At 38.5% G+C, this 21,843-nt stretch overlaps 1 protein-coding gene across 1 annotated transcript in view; it reads left to right on the top strand.

The window, feature by feature from the left end:
• Positions 1 to 626: 626 nt before the first annotated feature.
• Positions 627 to 21,843, top strand: part of LOC134799154 (nephrin-like) — a 226,851-nt gene continuing 205,634 nt past the window's right edge. Inside the window, exon 1 of the mRNA XM_063771562.1 lies at positions 627 to 946. Within this exon, the coding sequence (XP_063627632.1) occupies positions 823 to 946 (124 nt within the window). The 5' untranslated portion in view covers positions 627 to 822. The remainder of the gene's footprint in view (positions 947 to 21,843) is intronic.

Genomic DNA, 21,843 nt, shown 5'->3' with positions numbered 1-21,843 from the left:
TTTCAGTCAGTCTCTGTACAAAAAGTAGTGACGTTGACTGAAGCAGCATGACAAATACGAACGTGTCCGAGAAAATACGAAGGAAAATAATTATGCACGACATCTGTATGTACTTCGTGCCGCCGTTATCTGGGCTGTAACCGCAAAAATCGAAGTTCGCAAATTGCGGGCATTTTTCTCTGTCACTCTAATTACGCCTTCATTGGAGTAAAAGAGAAAGATCCCCGCAATTTGCGAATTTCGGTTTTCGCGGTAGCCCCTCTGAACAGCTGAATCGCGCGACATCACTCGTTAACGCGCGTTCATCTTATCTGAACTTAGCCTAAGAACGGCACGGGCAGTTTACAATATGTATCTAAAAAATTAAAAATTCAAAAAACGAACGCTAATGCGCTGTTTTTCGAAATTTTGAACGTTAGTTCTTCGTTTCTATTGGTTTCCGATCAGTGTGCCGTGCGGCCTGGCGGAGAACGCACGCACCCCGTCGCGTCGAATTAGAAGAAATATTCGTTATGCGTGCCGGTACGAAGACTACGAAGTGCTTGTGATTGCGAATTTAAATATTAATGAATTAATAAGCAAGTATAATTATTTAAAAATATTAAAGGGTAATATTCCAGAAATTAATACTGATTCAGTTAAAATTTTCAAATAAATCAAAGTGTTAACTTGACAGAAAGTGATTGATGGTTGCGGTTTTTCGGTTTCGGTGTACGATACGATAAATTTCCATTTGCAATGCGATTTTGTTTTACCAAAATAAATAAGAGAAAATATTTTTAAAATAGTGTTTCTTTTTTGGAGTGTCATAGAGTGGATTAGATGTGTCACATAAAAGTGTTTTTGACGAGAGGGGGGTGTTTACCACTCTTAATGGTGATTTTAGTGACCAGGGTATTGGGATATGTGGAAACTGAGGAGTTTATTAGTGACCTGGACAAGCCAGGTTAGTGCTATTTACAAGTATCATAGATATAGATTAGAAATCATTAAACTTGCATTTTACAAAGCCTATTGTCTGACAGGCCTATTCGGATTTCGAGATAATCACAAGATCTTGAGACGATTTAGAGATCAACTAGATCTACATTAGATATCGACTAGATGTGACTTGGATATCTAAGTCATAACTTGTCGAAATCGTTCAAGAGGACCTCCAGAATCGCGGAAAGGTCAAATTTGACATATCTATCTTACAAATATCTTTAAATTATCCGTATCGTAACTTGTTGAAGTCTAGTAGAAATCTAATTCGTTTTCCGAATCGAGCCGTGAGAATTGGCAAATAATTCGCGCTTATTTCATATTGGGTTGTAATTAATATTTAGTAACTATTTACAGGTGCGGATTTAGTCTAGAATTCTGTGAAAGTTTAATTTTGTTAATTGTTTTGTGCTTCAATCAAAGGATTATTCTGTGATATTCGTTATTTTAGCTTTATTGAATCAGTATTGACGTATTTGAATTTCAGAGAAAATGTTCAGAATTTCTAGTGTAAGTTTCATTCGAACGCGTGACGAGCGTTCGCGTTTGCGTTATGTCTATTTTTGTATGGGATTTTGAACAGCGCGCCAAGCGGGACGTTTTGGAAACTCAAATTCCCATACATAATGACAATTAACGCACGCGTACCTACAATCACGTCACGCTATCGAATAAAATGTACACCACGGGTACAGTCCATTGGAATAACAGTAGGATATGTAGGTACTTTTATCTACAGTACATTATTGAAATATTATTAAAAATTAAATAAAAGTAAATCTTCTAGACAAGTCTAAGGTGCCTTGTTGGTGGTTACTGGTCACCTGGTATATGCACTTTGGTATATGGGAAAATAATCAATAATTGAGTTTACCGAAATAGGAACTCCCGACATGTCATTAAATTTTTCCCCCTGAAATCCAATGTCTGGCCATGTCCGGAAATTTCCTGACATACGGTAACCCTATCTAAGATTGGAAACCAAGTCTTGGCAAACGTAGCTCGAATGCTCTCCGGCTAGGAGAGCAAGGTTCTCATTAATATCTGAACACGACTCTATTTCCAAGGTATTAGAGTGCATGTTCAGATAATTTTGATTGTCCTTTGTTTCTTTGCTTATTGAATATATGCCTATTCATATCTTGATAAGGCTGTACCTGCAATAATATGTTACTCTTCGAAGGGCGCAAAAATATCTGACACGCTCTTATGGCTCTACAAATAAGATCGTGGCAGATATTTTTGATGCCTTCGTTGTTTATGGCAGCGTATTTCGACGGTCTCAAGTAGGCAGTTTTCAACGTCAAGCATCAAATATTAATCTTAACTCGATGGTCTCATAAGACGCCATATGACGCCAGCATGGCAGTAGCATATTGTGATCAATAATTAGCTACTTAACTACATACTTATGAGATGTTAAAAATTAAGCCATTTTTAATTTTGTAACGTTTTAGCCATCATATTACATATTCATTCTGAAGCATCGCACCGACCCAAGAACATCGTTTAAAGACCTTGAATTTGTACGCGAAAGGAAACATAATTTCGTTTCAAATCCAAATTACGATACGCGCCACCACACGTAAACAGTCACGCTCCCATTGATCGAAGTTAGTAGAGTTGCCACGAATATTCGGCAACTAGTCGGTCTTCGGCCTATTCGGCTACTTTGCCGAATATTCGTATTCGGCCGAATGTTGCCTACTATTCGGCCGAATAAAGAAATTTCAGTTGCACCAACCTAAACAGAAAAACTACACAGTAAAAATAACCTAAAACTAGGTACATTTAATATTTCAAAAGTACTCTTGGAAAGTTGATCAAAGTTGTTAAATACGAAGACCCTTTTTTGAGCATTTGTTGATTAAAAAATAATTTATTTTTATCATGGGCTGATTTCACTGACTCTAACTACATTAATTAATTCTGTTCAACAAAAAATACCTATATCTTAGCAAACGTTGTGCTTTGTTGGCAAACAGTTTTCATAATAATTGTGACTCAACATGTTCGCATGTCATGCAGAATATTCGGTCGCCGGATATTCGACCCCTCTCTCGGCCGAAGCGCCGAGTATTCGGCGACCGAATATTCGGTATTCGGCGAAAACCACTTTTCGAGGCATCCCTAGAAATTAGGTACTTCATCCCGCGGCAGCGTTTTCTCTATACATTGCCTTCAAGAGCGCACTCTTGTCTTAAATGCCAGCAACGCATTTGTAACCCCTCTGGTGTTGCAGGCGTCTATGGGCGGCGGTAATCGCTTACCATCAGACGATTCGTCTGCTCGTTTACCTCATATACCAAAAAAAGAATCTCATTTCAATTAGCAACGCCGTGACGGAAAAATTAAAATAGGTACCTACGCCAAAAACGATTGACGAGGAAAACGCCCAGGGGGGCTAGCCAAGATTACAATCGTTGATATATAACGTCAATCGAAACATAATGTATGGAAATAGTCACGTGACTTTTCGCAGCGTCTCGGCAAATGACAGATAAGGTATATGATACAAATGTCCTATAATAGGGAATATTACGCGAAACTCTGCGTACGGGGCCACTACCACAATCCATTACAATCTGGGGGTCTACCGGGAAACGCGAAAATCGAAATTTCGTTATCTAACCTCTCTATCACTCTCGATTTTCGCGTTTCCCGGTAGGCCCTTGTTAACAAACCGCCGCGCCGTGATGCATCAATGCATGTCATATTTTATTGTCTGTGAAAACTTGTCAAAAAATAGTTTAAGGCACAGTATTTGTATAAGTTACACTATGGTTTACTATAGGCGCTAGTGTTGCACTCTGGCGGCAGAACATTGCAGTAATACCCCCTATTCACGCGGCTAAACTTTTAACTACCCGAGTACAGCCTCAATTGTGGCTAAAAAACTGCATAATTATGGAAACTAACAAAATTACTAACTTATTATACCACCATCAGAGCTAGCTGTACTAAGCCGAGCTCATTTTTAATTTAGAAGTTATAATTTAAGTCCGTTCGCTGGTGAACTTTGCAAGTATTAGCATATTAGGTGTATAAGGTTTCCCGCGAGTTCACGAAAGAATGAGAATAAATTATAAACTTGAATAAGTACGAAACGATACTGAATCGGCATGAGTAGGAGTTTGTTTTTAGGGTTCCGTACCCAAAGGGTAAAAACGGGACCCTATTACTAAGACTCCGCTGTCCGTCCGTCCGTCCGTCTGTCACCAGGCTGTATCTCATGAACCGTGATATTTCTGTTGCCGTTATAACAAGAAATACTAAAAAGTACGGAACCCTCGGTGAGCGAGTCCGACTCGCACTTGTCCGGTTTTTGTTTTCAACACAAATATATTTGAGTTTTGAAGTTATTAGGTGAAAGTGTACTATTTCATAACATTACATGGTTTTTAGGGTGCCGTACCCAAAGGGTAAAACGGGACCCTATTACTAAGACTTCGCTGTCCGTCCGTCCGTCCGTCCGTCCGTCCGTCTGTCACCAGGCTGTATCTCACGAACCGTGATAGCTAGACAGTTGAAATTTTCACAGATGATGTATTTCTGTTGCCGCTATAACAACAAATACTAAAAACAGAATAAAATAAAGATTTAAATGGGGCTCCCATACAACAAACGTGATTTTTGACCAAAGTTAAGCAACGTCGGGAGTGGTCAGTACTTGGATGGGTGACCGTTTTTTTTTTGCTTTTTTTTCGTTTTTTTTTTGCATTATGGTACGGAACCCTTCGAGCGCGACTCCGACTCGCACTTGCCCGGTTTTTAGTGTTCCGTGTAACAAAACTTTGTTCACGGAACACTTATGGGATCACTTGGGTCTTGCAAATCAGTTAAATGCGTTACTCTCAGAGACCGTTTGACGTATTTTGTAACTGCACGATGTTTTTAGGGTCCCGTACCCAAAGGGTAAAACGGGACCCTATTACTAAGACTCCGCTGTCCGTCCGTCCGTCCGTCTGTCACCAGGGTGTATCTCACGAACCGTGATAGCTAGACAGTTGAAATTTTCACAGATGATGCAGTAGTAGTAGTAAACTCTTTATGGTACAAAAATACATATTAAAAATAACATACAATTAGTAAGAAGTACAAAGGCGAACTTATCCCTTTGAGGGATCTCTTCCAGTTAACCTTTGAGTAGAAAAGATGATTTATTTCTGTTGCCGCTATAACAACAAATACTAAAAGCAGAATAAAATAAAGATTTAAGTGGGGCTCCCATACCTACAACAAACGTGATTTTTACCGAAGTTAAGCAACGTCGGGCGGGGTCAGTACAGGTTTTTTGCATCATGGTACGGAACCCTTCGTGCGCGAGTCCGACTCGCACTTGCCCGGTTTTTTAAGTTTTGCTTCCGAATTTCCGCTTGACGTTTAGTGCTTTTAAGTTTTATCAAAGTAGGTATACCTATTACCCGACACTCAGTATTAAAGGAGCAGCAGTATTATGTGTTCTTGAGGGTAGGTATTTAGGTACGAAATAAACAGGCTGTGTTTATTAACCTACCCCGATTTTATACAAGTACAACGCCAATAACTATTAAATTAAAAATAATTAAAACCCCCTCCCTACGTTATGTGCCAAAAAATCCGACAAATCGTTGGTTACTTCGACTTAATGATTCTATTCATAATTATGGTAACAAAGTTGAGCTGTAACAGGTACTAGAGCAATATGTCTTGCCAGTTTGGTAGTCAGTACCTGCTATGTCAGTCACCTGACTCACCTGAGAGCGCACCAGCGGCGCCCTCAGCGGTAGAACGCAGTCGCTGTGGCCGAAATCGGCTAGGAGGAGATGATTTTAATTTTACGCTGCTGTAAATTCACGTAGAAACGAATAAAATTGCACACTTCATATTTCTCCAAATTATCTTATATAAATAACCGAATAAAAGATGCTTATAGCTAACACTAATCATTTACTAATACACATAAAAGTATAAATTATTTTTGGAGAAAGGCCAATCGACTTCATTCGTAATTTCGCTACAAAAGTAAAATAAATCCGCCTTTATCAAATCATTCACTGCAAATGCAATAAACATTATTTTTTCTATTATTTCTGGAAATAAAGTTGAAATAACATCTAAGCTCCAAGCTTTTCAATCATCCCAAGAGACCTCAATATTTTCGAAGAAAAAACAAGCTGAAATTCGCTTAGCAATCAAAAAAACATGAAATCCTAAGTACATAGATGTGATATTATGTATTCGAGAATTCAATAACGCTCCCTTCGTTAGGTTACCAAAATAAGATTTCGTTTCCATTGAAATCCCGACCTTATTCAAGGAAGCAAAGAGTCGACAGTTTCAAAAATACCTTTTAGTTTTTCTTTACATTGTGGCCACAAAGTTAGTATGATGTCGAGATATGAGACAATCTGGCTCCTATAAAATCCTAATGGTTTAACTTTCGTAAGTAAAGTCTTAACGTGACAGGTCTCTTAGTTTGTGTTCCAAGTCTAACAAAAGGGACAAAAGAATTAAGAGTTTTGCGACGCTGATTTAACTTGAGTGGCTAGCCAGATAGTGTTACATCTAATATAAAGTGTTATTAACACGAATCCCATTAGCAGGTATTTTTTCTAACTAGATAATAAAATAATACTTTAAGAAAAATATGTTTTAAACGCTCCGTGGTCCAGCGACCTAACTAGCTGGATACATTAGATACATAGTCATCTTCCTCGCGTTGTTCCGGCATTTTGCCATGGCTCATGAGAGCCTGAGGTTCGCTTGAAAACTAATCCCAAGAATTGACGTAGGCACAATTTTTTACGAAAGCGATTCAGACCCAGAGACCCTTATTAGGATTAGTCCGGTTTCTTCACGAATTTTTCCTTCACCAAAAAGCAACTGGTAATTAACATATCAAATAATATTTCGTACATAAGTTCCGAAAAACTCATTGGTAAGGGTTTGAACCCGCGACCTCCGGATTGAAAAACCACCGATGCGATCATTCAAGTGAACTGTTTTCTATAAAAAGCGGGGGACTCTATGAAAACAACCGTTTTCCATTAGGTATGAAAACTGCTTCCTCTTCTTTCCTATCTACGATCGGATAATAAAATGAAGTTGTGGACTCAAGTGCACTCATAGTCGACAGCAAACTTCATAGTTTAGAAGAAGTTTAATGAGTTTTCATGACATGTGTCCTATCGCAAGTTTTTGCAGTTTTTCTGCAGTGACATAGTTTGCGATGTGGTGGTAGGTGTTATTATAGTTTCTGCTTTGACTATATCCTAGCATAATGTACTACGAGTAATTTCAAGGTTCTGTAACAAACAATCCGTTTTGCCCACGATTAAACGGATAACGTGTAGGCGTGTAGGGCACGAGGCGGTAATACCCTAGTGGAGGTGTGTTTCCACTTATATCCAAAACCTATTAAAGTTAATAATAACGCAACAATTATTATTAGGCCAATCAAATTAAGTAGATTCAAAAATTGCGTTTTGAGGAATTTATTATTTAATTCTCAGCGAGCTGGAAATCATTTTAATACTGTAATTGGGTCCTAAATGCGTGTAATCCGAGGTTGCTCTAGCCCAGGAGGTGTGCAAACATTTTGGGAGCCTTAGGATATACATTTTTCTTATGATTGCCAAAGCACTCGATGTAGAAGGAACTCACCATCAAATACAATGGCATTACTAGCAAGGTTTGGTGGATCAGACACTGGTAAAAAGGCGCTTTCGGATTTTTAGCATGTTAATACTAAAAAAAAAACAAAGTGGGCGCCATTTTCTACAAACTTTGACTTCGTATCCTCAGATATCAATTTTCATCATCGTCAAAACAAATTTTTCGTCGGACGTATCGTTTTCGATCTATAAACAAAAAACTGAAAAAGAGCAAAAATTTATGCACACTTCCTGGGGAATTGGGGATGCAACAACTCGGATTGCACGCATTTAGGAATTTTAGGACCAAATGAAGGTATTACTAAAATTATTTCCAGCTAGCAGGGAATTAATTCTTCGAAAATAAAAAATCTAATTTGATTGGCCTATATTACTGAATGTTACTGGGCGGGTAATTGTATACTTATTAATAACTAATAACTTTAAACTTACAATTGGTATTTGAACATTGTAACCCGAGATCAGCCAATATTCTCAATTAATCGTGCCATCAATTGGATCAAAGGAACAAATGTCAAAGGGTCCCGTCTTTGTCGGCCTTAGGGGTCAGACCACAGACCACCTCAGCTACTAGACGGGACATACAGGGTGTTTCAGAAAACGTGACCAGTAGGACTAAAAAGAGGGGCGCGATAATATATCGCCCGCGAATTCGACTACCTATTAGTTTCACTTAAATATATTAAATATAAATATATATTCTTTCCTTCGAAAAATAATTAATTTAATTAAGATATTTTTAAGATTCCAGATTTTTACCATAATTATACTATTAATATTGTTATGATACGACATTGACATCGATACGACAATGAATCAATGCGAATGATCGTATAATATAAGTAATATCAATATCAAAACGATAAGAGGAATAGTGGACAACCGCTTCTCCATACAACATAGTCCCCATTTTCCTCCCTGGGTATTGACATTGTCACTATAGAAAATATTTTTAAATAATTTAATGTAGGTATATTGGCCTCATATTCGCCGTGTGCCTGCTAGATACGGCCACAATTCAAAATTTTTAATTTTCTGGATTATTGCAGATTCGTATTCAAAATTGTTCAATGTACGACCTTATTTCGAGAGCCATAGCATAAAAGGTCTTTAAGAGCCTTTTTCTCACAAGTGGCCTTATGGATTTGACCATAAATTGTCAGACGATTCCCTGCAATACTGCCACTTGCCAGTCTGCCGCCTCCTGCTCCCGCGGCGTTCGCACGTGAACCTGACGGCCCTTTTGAGTTGTGGCTATATAGCACACGTTTTAAATGAAGCTTTTGAGTTGCGTCCTAGAAATTAATAATTAGATAATGTTGCTGATTATAAGCTAGTTACACAGTCATATTATCGCGTACAGTGATCTTGTTCCTATCAAAGTTGATAAAATAAAGGGATTTTAACTATTTTGGTATTTTATTTATATTTGCATGGTAACCCTTATCCAATAATTTTGTGTTTAAATTTGGCCGCTTCCCAAAATCTTTAAAAAACGTGTCTGCAATACGGCCACAACTCTAAATACCTGCCTTTCGGGCCTTGTGTCTTAAAAAATATACATTTCTTTTAAAAAGTGGCGTGGTCATAAGGAGGGTTATATCATTCCGAGTAAAAAAAGCTAAATTTTAAATTCATAGACCTAAAACTAAAGGAGTAAGATCTTATTAAACACCCTGAACTATACTCTCACAACTTTGAGACGCGATTTCTCGAAAAAACGGTTTTTTGAGATGTGGCAGTGTAGCAGGCACACGGCGATTATTATATCCCTTCGTTAGATTTTTTAATTATTATAAGAGTTAGGAGCTTTTAAATTTTTTTATGGTCGCAAGACGGACCGAGAATGCCTGGAGGAGCTTTTGGTCCATGAAGGGAAACCTACCTATATCACTCAAATTAAAGAAAACTCATGGACATGTGCATTCTCCCCATCCTTACATATGGAGCACAGACTTGGTCTTTGTCAAAGGCTCAGAAATCCAAACTCGAACCATGGAACGTAGTATTCTGAGCGTGAAATTAACCGATCGCATTAAAAATACAATACTACGTTCCAAAACTGGAATAACTGATGTAGCTGAAACTGCCGCCAAGCTCAAATGGGATTGGGCAGGACATGTCAGCCGTATGCCAGAAGACCTGTGGGCCAAAACAGCCACCCGTTGGGTCCCACAAATTGTAAGGCGTCACGGTAGACCTCGTCGGAGATGGCGGGATGAGCTTGACGCTTTTGACAGAGACTGGTGGGAGACTTCTGAGGATAGGGATACGTGGAAGAATAAGAGAGAGGCCTTTGCCCAACAGTGGGACAATATGGGCTCATAATAAAATAAATAAATAATAATTATGAAATTGTTTTTTGTTCATTGCTCTTATAATAATCAAAAAATCATAGCAGCTACAGTTAATAAACATCTAATTATAATAAAACTAACTGAAACGATTTAATTGGATTGGATCATACGAATCAAATCAAATCAAATAAATATTACCTTACAGTCCAATCCTTCTCTTTCAAAGATTTAAACTACGAAAATTATATGTGACGTTCCACGAGAAAAGGTACCTTATGAGGGTTTCTAGTTTCGGAGATATGAAATGTTTTGTAAAGAGGTGAAAAAATGCTAAATTTTTTTTATTGTGTGATCTGAAACGTTAATGCGTAACGTTTGTTTACCTGTTTTTATTTTTGTTATAAGTTAGTTATAAGCCTAGTAATGTCGTCTCAGAGTTTAGTAGAAAAGGTACCTTATGGAAAAAAGATTGAAAATTCCCAAAAAAACTAGTCAATACGGGAAAAGAAGTTTGGTAGAGAACTGTATTAGCATTCTGCAAAACTAATTTGATAATTTCAGTTCTGGTTGGGGCGCCTCGCAAATATTATAACCGTACATAGACCGACATCACAAATCCAAGTAGACTGCTATTATACCAAAGTTACTCTCGTCAAGTCTTTCTTAACTAGAATAATCTTCATTTGGTTTGGTCGCATGCAGTAAATCAGCCATTGGTTTGCTGAAAAATGCCAATACCCGACGCATTACCTTATGGAATATCTGAGGTCATTGAACCTCAATGCCGCTTATCTTCAATAGCAACCGAAATATATTATTGATAAGAAATAGACGATTTATACCATCTTAACCCCAAAATATTATTAGTTTATCCTAACTGTTCCATCATCATCATGCCTCATCATGTAACTTGACCACAAGGTACCTTTTCATTACATACAAATTATTGGTCTTTTTTAAGATTATTATGACGAAGAACTAATTAAATTTGGGGCAGTTTAATGTAAATTAATATTCTCTATTCATACAAGATAATCTGTAATATGATTGATATTTTGTAGTGATGTATTATTAGATTTATTTCCATAAGGTACCTTTTCGTAAATGTATGGAGCAAATACTGTTATTGTTATGTAAGTTTAAAGTGGCATAAGGGGTTAAATATAGTATTTAGTTGGGGTTTTAGGATTTATTTCATTTGAATGACAGAATTTCTTTCATATGTGCTCAGAAAAATTGATTGTGTGTCACATTAAAAGTAAAAATATTCAATTTTGTGATTTTATATGAAAAAGTCAGAAAATACATTTTCACCTCTAAATCGGTATTGTTTTTTGCTTAAACTGTCTGTCAGTGTCGTTTTCTAATAGATAAAATTTAAATCTTGAGAGCTCATTGCAATCAATCGTAAAAATGAAATAAAACTTTATTTTCAAGAGATTGGTTAGTATACACATAAATCAGTCGATATCAAAAGTTTCTATTTGCATTACAGAACAAGTCGCAATATTTTTTTAATCTCAGATATATAAGGTATTATTATTTGTAGTCAACTATGTAACTTACTTCAGGAACATAGTTTTTTAGGCGGCTAAACTTAAAACTTCTCTATCGTAAAGTTGCTCATTTCACAACATTATTTTCAAAAAATCAAGTCTCTGTAACTACGCAACCTAGAAGGTTGATCTTTTGTGTTATCGATAGCTTATTTATTGTAGATTACTGGGGTATGCATAACTCCATACCCGCCATAAGGTACCTTTGACCGTGGGACGTCACATATAATAGGTACAAGTGAAAGTCAAAATCGACTTCTAAAATAGTAACAAAAGACAAACAGAAAAATAAATTTGGCCAAGTTGGGGCCTTTAGGCGATGCGTCGCTAATAAATTTATACGCAAAGCAGTAGCGACTAAAATTACAACTCTGGCAGTTTACCTGTCGAAAAACTTTCCTCACAAAAGTATTCATGCCGAAACTATGTAGGTACGATAATATCAGGAGTACGAGTATAGGATGACTCACGCTAGACCGGGCCGGGGCCGGCCCGGAGCTTACGGCGCTTCGTTTTCAATGGAAAGCACCACGTGATCACCGACAAGCCGTCATAGAAAATGGCATGTCGGACGCCTCCGCCCGGGCAGGGCCCGGTCTAGCGTGAGTCATCCTTATTATGTATTATAATATTCCATTTGGATGTGGCTGATTTCAAACAAACTTTACATTTACACACTAGGCCCGGAATTCGGAGCGCGTGCGCTCGAGCATGAAGGAATTATGTACGTACAACGTCGCCTATTGCCCATATGATTAGCTCTGCTTAGTTTGCGGCTAGCCGCAGATCTAGGTCAATCTGTGTAAGATTGTCCCCAAAATTTAAACAGAAGTAGGTATAGTTCTTTTCAAAACCCGCGCGATCGCTAAATCTCCCATCGCATGTTTCTCAACGTCAGACAGATCATTGAAAAGTGCTATGAATTCAAACAACCGTTGGTCATGTGCTTCGTGTATTACCAGAAAGCCTTTGACTGTGTAAAGTGGAACAAACTCTGGGAAGTCCTGAGCGAGTTTGGCGTCCCGCAGCATTTGGTTAAACTAATACAAAACCTGTACGAATCAGGCTTTGGAACGGTGAGGGTGGAGAACACAACATCTAGTCGTTTCGTGTTCCAGAAGGGCGTGCGACAAGGCTGTATCATATCGCCGATACTATTTAACATCTACGGAGAGCACATCATGCGACGAACATTGGAGGACTGGGATGGAGGTGTTACAGTGGGTGGATGCAAAATCTCTAATCTCAGATATGCCGACGACACCATACTCTTTGCCTCGACGGAATCCGAAATGAGAACATTGCTGGACCGCCTTGAAGACACAAGCCGAGAATACGGACTAACTATCAATAAAACAAAAACCAAAATCATGATAGTTGACAGATTCAATACCCGTCAGCAAACAGACGCCCTTAACAGCTATGAAATAGTTGAAGAGTTCACATACCTAGGCGCTGTTCTGAGCAACAGGGGCGGATCTGAGGCCGAAATCAGACTAAGAACCGGTATGGCAAAATCGGCAATGTCTCAGCTGCAAAGAATATGGAAAGACAGGAATATTCTCAACAAAACCAAAATCAGAATAGTTAGGACCCTTGTATTTCCCATATTTCTCTACGGGGCGGAAACCTGGATACTGAAAGCGGATCTTCGGAAAAAAGTCGATGCCTTTGAGATGTGGGTATGGCGGCGCATGCTCCGAATACCCTGGACGGCACGCCGCACTAATGTATCCATATTAGCGCAGCTCAAATTGGAAAAGGAACCTAGACTATCCACCATCTGTCTTCAACGAGTACTGAGATACTTCGGTCACATAGCTCGCAGAGACTCTGATAACCTGGAGAGACTTGTGGTGATGGGAAAGGTGGACGGCAGACGACCTAGAGGACCAAGTCCAACGAGATGGTGTGACCAAATATCCGCCCAGACGGACATCACACTAAGCAACGCTTTCCACAAAGCAACCGACAGGGAGAAGTGGAGAGCTGCCATAGGAAAAATTAGCAAGCGGAGTCACGATCCTCAGCAGTGAGGGACCGACTTAGAAGAGAAGAAATGGTTCGCGTGGCGCGCCATAGCTTTTGTTCCTTTCTAATTTCCTGGCTTTACGCCTGTTAACAACTGAACATCATTTCTGTTTTTGACATATTATTCGATTCCAAATACTTTTTGTGTTAGGTACTACTGAAGCACTACCACCAGTTTTAACATTGACATATTCACTCACGTTTAAGTAACTTACTTTCTATGCATCTCGCTTGTACTCGCATATTAGTGCAAGCGAGATGTATAGAAAGTAATTTACGTAAACGCGAGTTAATCTGTCAATGTCAAAACTGGTGGTAGCCGTACTGGTACTAGGTATTTAAATTAAACTAAGTTTAAATGCTAATGGCTCTGTAAACTGTAGACCTAGCGATAAGCTTTAAACATGTAAATATTTATAATACTTACCTACTTCGTTGGGTCATTATCACAGCGTGCTCACAACTCACAATGGTCTTAAGTGCCATAGTGGCAGCCGCCATTTTGAAACTTTTCCAAAAAAACGAAACGACAGAAATACTAACGCTCGGTCAATAACACAAATCGTGCTAGTAAATAAAATACTAATGAAACAATAAATTTGGCAAAGTTTTGCGCCACGGGCGTAGTTCGCAATAAAAATATACACAAAGCTGAATCATCGACTATTGTGAGTAATCTACCTCTATCTAGCGGAAAACTTTTCTTTTTGTCGCGTTCAAAGAGTTTTTTTTGTCGATATAAGCGCAATATGCGTTTTATACTCGTAAGGTGTAGTGATTCAAGTTTAGAAATACAATACAATACAAATCCTCTTGAGATGATATGTGATGAAGATGTTTTTAGGTTTAGTGATTAAGTTTAGTTTTGATCCCAACAAAAACATAAATGTGAAATGGGAGCCAATTTGAATATAAAAAATATATTGTGTCGTTGTTGACTCGCCGTCAAAATAATTGATAAATAAATGTGCTAAATTTCATGTGTCTAGGTTAAATAGGTTTCAAGTTGTGAAGGGTTCAAAAGTAGCTCGAAATGGTTCATGTAATATTACACACGGTTGCTGCGTCGCCAATTCCGTTTTCTTTGAACGTACCGCGTGTCTAGATTTTATATTTTTACTTGCTGCTTCTTTTAATATTTATTTCGTACATTTTTACTGAGCGAACATTTACCATCGTAGGTACAACGGGTGATCCAATTTTAACGTGCAGCATTTATGTGCATTGTAATGTATAACAGTAGCAATCGCGTAGGGGGCGTGTGGGTCAGCTTATTTATATGGCCTTTCTGCCCTAGTTGGAGGAAAGATAGTTCTGTAGGAAAATACAACCCGTTATTGCTTGAAAAGGGGTCAGACTAACTATACCGGTACCGGATGATTTTCTTATATCTAAACTTACTTACTGTAAGGGGTATGTAGGTAATTCTAAACATTATGATGGTGATGATTTTGCTGGAGGCAAATTGTCAAACTTGCATTGTGACATCAAAATAATATCTAAATGTTGTTAGTCGCCTGTGGGCCTATACATGTACGGATATGTACGAGCTAAATGAATGCGCGTTTGACACCATTTAGATATCACTTTGATACATTGTGACGTAAGTTTGAATTGGCATCTTTACCTCTTGATCGATTTACGCTACAGCGCTGAAGAAGACTTTAAAACCTTTTAATTAGTATAATTAGAGTGTAGACCAGTGTTGGGCATTCAAGAATAAAATCATTATTTGAATAAGAATTCGTAGGAATAAAATCATCTCGATTTTATTCCCGTCAAAAATATTCAAATAATTTTGGTCGGGAATAATTCGTATGAGAGATAAAATTGAATGAGAAAAACTTATTCTTAATCAAATAAATATAATCATGATTTTTAATAGAAATAATATTCCACGAATAAAAATGTAGTCCGGGTACCGTATAGGTACTAATTACGTATAGTTAGGTAGATGTAATAGTAGTTAGTCTCTTGTCTAATTTATACCTATTTTATGGAATAAAATCTTACAAATTGACTGTCGCATAACGCATAGTTTCAGTAACCGTATTATTTTTAATTTACTAACCAAATCATTAGGTTAAATTTAGCTGGTCTAAGCGCTTTGTCTCTATCACTCTTACATATTAGTGCGATAGAGAGACGGAGGTAGCGTTCCGTTGACGTAGCGCAAACGATTGGCATATTGGCTACGAACCCAAGGTGCCTAGCCAAGATGACAATTTTTGTTTTTATTTTAATAACAAAATCATTAGGTAAATTTAGTTGTTCTGGAGGCCTAGCCAATATGCCAATCGCTTGCGCTCCAACAACGAAGCGCTTTCTGTCTCTATCACTCTTACATATTAGTGCGATAGACAGATTAGAGAGACAAAGATAGCGTTTCGTTGTCGTAGCGCAAACGTTTGGCATGTTGGCTACGCTCCCAATGTGCCTAGCCAAGATGCCAATTTTTGTTTTTATTTTAATAACCGAATCATTAGGTAAATTTAGCTGTTCTGGGGGCCTAGCCAACATGCCAATCGCTTGCGCTCCAACAACGAAGCGCTTTCTGTCTCTATCACTCTTACATATTAGTGCGATAGAGAGACAAAGATAGCGTTTCGATGTCGTAGCGCAAACGTTTGGCGTGTTGGCTACGCTCCCAATGTGCCTAGCCAAGATGCCAATTTTTGTTTTTATTTTTATAACCAAATCATTAGGTAAATTAAGCTGTACTGGGGGCCTAGCCAACATGCCAATCGCTTGGGCTCCAACAACGAAGCGCTTTCTTTCTCTATTACTCTTACATATTAGTGCGATAGAGAGACAAAGATAGCGTTTCGTTGTCGTAGTGCGAACGTTTGGCATGTTGGCTACGCTCCCAGAACAGCTAAATTGTAACCAAAGATTTGGTTATTAAATTAAAAACAAAAATTGTCATCTTGGCTAGGCACATTGGGAGCGTAATATCCAACATGCCAAACGTTTGCGCTACGACAACGAAACGGTATCTTTGTCTCTCTATCGCACTATATGTAAGAGTGATAGAGACAGAAAGTGCTTCGTTGTTGAAGCGCAAGCGATTGGCTTATTGGCTAGGCCCCCTGAACAGCTAAATTATACCCAAAGATTTGGTTATCAAATTAAAAACAAAAATTGACATCTTGGCTAGGCACCTTGGGTGCGTAGCCAATATGCCAATCGTTTGCGCTACGAGAACGAAACGGTATCTCTGTCTCTCTATCGCACTAATATGTAAGAGTGATAGAGACAGAAAGTCTTGCGTTGTCGGAGCACAAGCGATTGGCATCTTGGCTAGGCCCCCAGAACAGCTAAATTTACTCAATGATTTGGTTATTAAATTAAAAACAAAAATTGTCATCTAGGCTAGGCACCTTGGGTGCGTAGCCAATATGCCAATCGTTTGCGCTACGACAACGAAAGGCTATCTCTGTCTCTCTATCGCACTAATATGTAAGAGTGATAGAGACAGAAAGCGCTAAAAACAGCTAAATTGTCCTAATGATTTCGTTATTAAATTAAAAACAAAAATTGGCATCTTGGCTAGGCACATTGGGAGCGTAGCCAACATGCCAAACGTTCGCGCTACGACAACGAAACGCTATCTTTGTCTCTCTATCGCACTAATATGTAAGAGTGATAGAGAAAGAAAGCGCTTCGTTGTTGGAGCCCAAGCGATTGGCATATTGCTGCGGCTAGGCCCCCAGAACAGCTTAATTTACCTAATGATTTGGTTATAAGAATAAAAACAAAAATTGGCATCTTGGCTAGGCACATTGGGAGCGTAGCCAACACGCCAAACGTTTGCGCTACGACAACGAAACGCTATCTTTGTCTCTCTATCGCACTAATATGTAAGAGTGATAGAGACAGAAAGCGCTTCGTTGTTGGAGCGCAAGCGATTGGCATGTTGGCTAGGCCCCCAGAACAGCTAAATTTACCTAATGATTCGGTTATTAAAATAAAAACAAAAATTGGCATATTGGCTAGGCACATTGGGAGCGTAGCCAACATGCCAAACGTTTGCGCTACGACAACGAAACGCTATCTGTCTCTCTATCGCACTAATATGTAAGAGTGATAGAGAGAGACTATGCGCAACTCTACGGAGGGTCAACGTTTGGTATGTTGGCTAAGCACCCTGATCGGATGATAGAACTAGATAGTGTATAGCGAAACTCTTCAATGTGTACTATACCTAAACTATAGTAACAAATATCAAATCAATCCGACTTTTAAATAGAAGGGTGAAAATCAACTTATAACCGATTGTACTACAAAAATTAACTTAATTCTAAATAACATTTTAATTGAATAAAACCTTAGTTAGAATAGGCCCACTTCTAGAATAATTATTCTGTTTTTTATTCCGCATTTAAAATAAGAGTCACATGATTTATTCACCTTAATTTTATTCTAAAATAACTAGTGCAAGAATAATTCTAATTCAAATCGATTTGAATAAGAATAAAATTTCTGTTTTTATTCTTATTCTTATTCAAGTTAATTTTTGCCCAACTCTGGTGTAGACGTTCTACTTCGTTCATACTGAACAACTTTTACTAAGAGACCTGTGCCCTGTTTATCAAAAGCTTGTAACTTGTAATACAAGTGGAAGTCCCTTTTTGACAGCTTTTGTTAGAAAGGGACTTCCATTTGTATTACAAGTTACAGTTCCGTTGAAAACATCGACACAATTTTGATTCGCTGAATTGTGTGACAGCTTAAGTAGGTATTTTAAGTTTTACGGTTGGCCTCATAGTAAAAATTAAGACCGTAACCGGTCTTCTGATGTACCAACATATTAAAATCAATAAATTGCTCTGATAATTAGCTTGATTCATAAGTGCTTGTTGCTTACATGAATAAAGTATATTTGAACTGAACTGAACAACTCTGCCACTTCTGAAGTCCTATAGAAAGGACACATGGCACAAGGAATTTCGTAGGGCGATAGGGTCACCGCCTGTGCTTATCAATATAATTGCGCGCGTGCGATAGAGAGAGGAACAGATGGGTCAATGTACGAATTTCTTGTGCCGTTCTTTAGCTGTAGGTAGTAAAATTATCCTTTGAACAATTTAATTGTCAACCCACGCAAGGGTTTTTGCCACCGGCCTGTCAGGGCAAGATAAAGGTACTCAGAGAGCTTAGCTCTTTAATTAGCTAATAAAATGGGTTTTAATTAATTGAGAAAACCTACTCAAACTCATTATAACAATTAAAGAGGAAAAATGACAACACAGACTTTAATTCTTTACCTAAAAGCATTGAAATAAACATTTTTTTTTTTGAAGAGACCTCTGCAAGCAATATTCCTTTTTATTAAACTAACGAATGTAAAGTTTGATTAAAATACATACTTAAGGTTTAGTAGGGCCAAAGCTTTGCTGCTAAAGTAAGGACGCTAAACACAAAGAAATACGTACATTGACCCCGCATTTCCTAACTCTATCGCACGCGTAAAATTATATTATCATCTTGCTCGCACAGCGGCAATGATCACCGGCATCATCGGCGCGACAGCACTTTACTTTAAGGATGACTCATGGTAGACTGGGCCGGGCCCGGGCCGAGGAGTCCGACATGTCATTTTCTATGACGGCTGATCGGTGATCACGTGGTGCATTCCATAGAATACGAAGCGCCGGAAGCTCCGGCCCGGTCTACACCGTGTTTTTTTTTGATTTCCGTTAATTTCAAGGGTACATACCTGAGCTTAAATCAAGTAACTTTCCCAAAGACACCGATATTCTAATTAACTCCATTTCGAAGATAATCAATATTTTATTTTTTTCCTATAAGGCCTCTACAAGCTTGTACACTTGCCTTAAGGCCGGTTTACATATTGATTATTGTTTAGAATGAGTTCATACATTTGCTACTAAACTTAAGTAAAATCTCGGTCGATCGATGTTCGAATTGACATTGATATGTCACAGAAATCAATTGTTTGGTTTAGTTAAATGTAATGCCCGTGTTACAACAACGCTATATGCTACATTTAATTACTTTTTAATATTAATTTTTCTGAAAAAAAAAAGCAAAAAAAAATTTTTTTTTTTCAAAATTAACTATGCCATTTAGTTTTATTAAACGTACTTAACCATACTCCGAAGTTAACGGAATTCAATAAATACACGGTGTATATAGCGTGAGTCATCCTTGAGTAGATCGTGGAAACTTGTATTTTTGTGCTAGTAACGCACGAGTTCGAAGCTCCTGCAACTTCCTGAATATTAATAAGTGTTGTAAGTAACTTTTTAAAGGAAACTAGCAACATCAGTCTTTGCTTTGACTTCAGATAAAATAGCGTCACCTACTTTAGTTTACTCCTACGAGGGTAGTGCTGAAAGTTTTTAGACTATCAAAAAACATTACAGGAAACATTGTGAAATCTAAAATTATATATACAAATGTCCAGTCGAATCATATTGAAACATTTATTAATTTATTCATACATATGTCATAAAGGTAGGTAATGAAAAAATAATTAACACGATGTTAATTGAATTACAATACAAAGGATAAAAAAATATCGGTAAAATTTAAGTTATAATGTCAAATATCAAGTTGAATTGCACCGAGGCCAAGAATGTTTGGTCACTAACCTGCAGCAACACGGACCCGCCTGCCAATCCATGCTCGCAGAGGCAATGGGACGAGCCGCTCTGCCGTCTAGTACGGAATAATCTCGTTGATACGTCAACTAGTACGGCGGAGCGAGCTCGTCTTCTTGCCACTGCGGAGTGGGAGTCGGGTCTGTGGCTACAAGCCCTACCCTCTCCATCCATAGGCACCCTATTGGACAACACCACCTTCAGACTGGCGACTTGTTTGCGCATAGGGACTGTAACAAACGTCCCCCATCACTGCCGTTGTGGTGCCATGGTGGACAAATTTGGACATCATGGGCTTTCCTGCGGCAGAAGCGCCGGACGCATACCCAGACACGCCAGCATCAACGACGTCATCCGAAGGGCCTTTGTCAGCGTCAAAGTCCCGGCCATACTCGAGCCCGTCGGTTTGGCTAGGGACGATGGCAAGAGGCCCGACGGTATGACGTTGGTGCCTTGGAAGATGGGACGGCCTCTAGTCTGGGATGCCACATGTGTTGACACCCTCGCGCCGTCCCACCTTCCGGGCACCAGCAGAGATGCTGGTCATGCCGCATCCATGGCAGAAGACCTCAAACGCCGCAAATATGCCACCCTTGGCAGTAGTTATATTTTTGAGGCGTTTGGGGTCGAAACGCTGGGGCCGTGGGGGCCAAGCGCGCGCCGTATATACAGGGCCTTAGCGGAGCGCCTTATAGATGCCGCAGGGGACCAGAGGGCTGGCCTGTATTTTGCTCATCGCGTTAGTATTGCCATACAACGTGGCAATGCGGCCAGCCTTCTGGGCACACTGCCCATCGGCAGTGACTTGGGGGACGTTTTTTATTTATAGGCGTTTTATTTTAAGTTTATTTAGTTTAGAGATAGTTTGTATTATTATTTTTAAGCTAATTTAATGTTTTATATTTATTTAATAGTGTTGGAATAAATCTTTTCCATTATCAAGTTTGGGCAGAACGTATGACTTACCTGCAAATATTATATGACATCCAACTTATTAGACTTCTTAAAACCATAGCACCATATAAGTAAGATTGTGTGATTTTTTTATTCATCGTATGGCGATCATTTTACACTGTACGTTCATGAAAAAAACACATTTTACTTCTATCCGATATATCCGATATCGGAACGGATAATGTGAAACCGCTCTAAAGATCGTATCAAAATATGAAAAATAATATGAAAACCATATTAAGACCAAACAGGAGCTGAGTTTTAAATATTTTAGGTAAATATATCCGTCTCGCTAACGGAAGCGGCACCTAAAAGTAGTGCGATAAGGACAAGGCGAAAAATCCTGCGTAAAAATCTCAAAAATCGAGGTTTCGTACTCCTCTGTTTCCTCCTCCAAAACTTAACCAATCGTAACCAAATTAGGAAATCTAAATGATTATGAAATTATCTGTGTCGGACCGTTTTGCTTTTTTGGCTAATTGATATCAGTTTTGAATGCCACGCCTCTCATTGCGGCATAGTCAATTAGGCCATTTTGGCCATTTTTGAAGGGCTCTAGCGCCTTAAAAAACAAAAATATCAAAAAAAGCAAAACGGTCCGACACAGATATTGACAATATTAATCTGTGTTGAAAAAATCATTGCTCTAGCTTCAAAAACCACGGAGGAAAACGAGGAGTACGTTTGTATGGAGAAATGACCACTCCCGTTGGCTCTTAAGTTAAAACTAAATTGGGCT

The sequence above is a fragment of the Cydia splendana genome, chromosome 18 (genome assembly GCF_910591565.1).
Source record: "Cydia splendana chromosome 18, ilCydSple1.2, whole genome shotgun sequence".
NCBI lineage: Eukaryota > Metazoa > Arthropoda > Insecta > Lepidoptera > Tortricidae > Cydia > Cydia splendana.
This window is presented reverse-complemented; position numbering and strand designations above follow the sequence as displayed.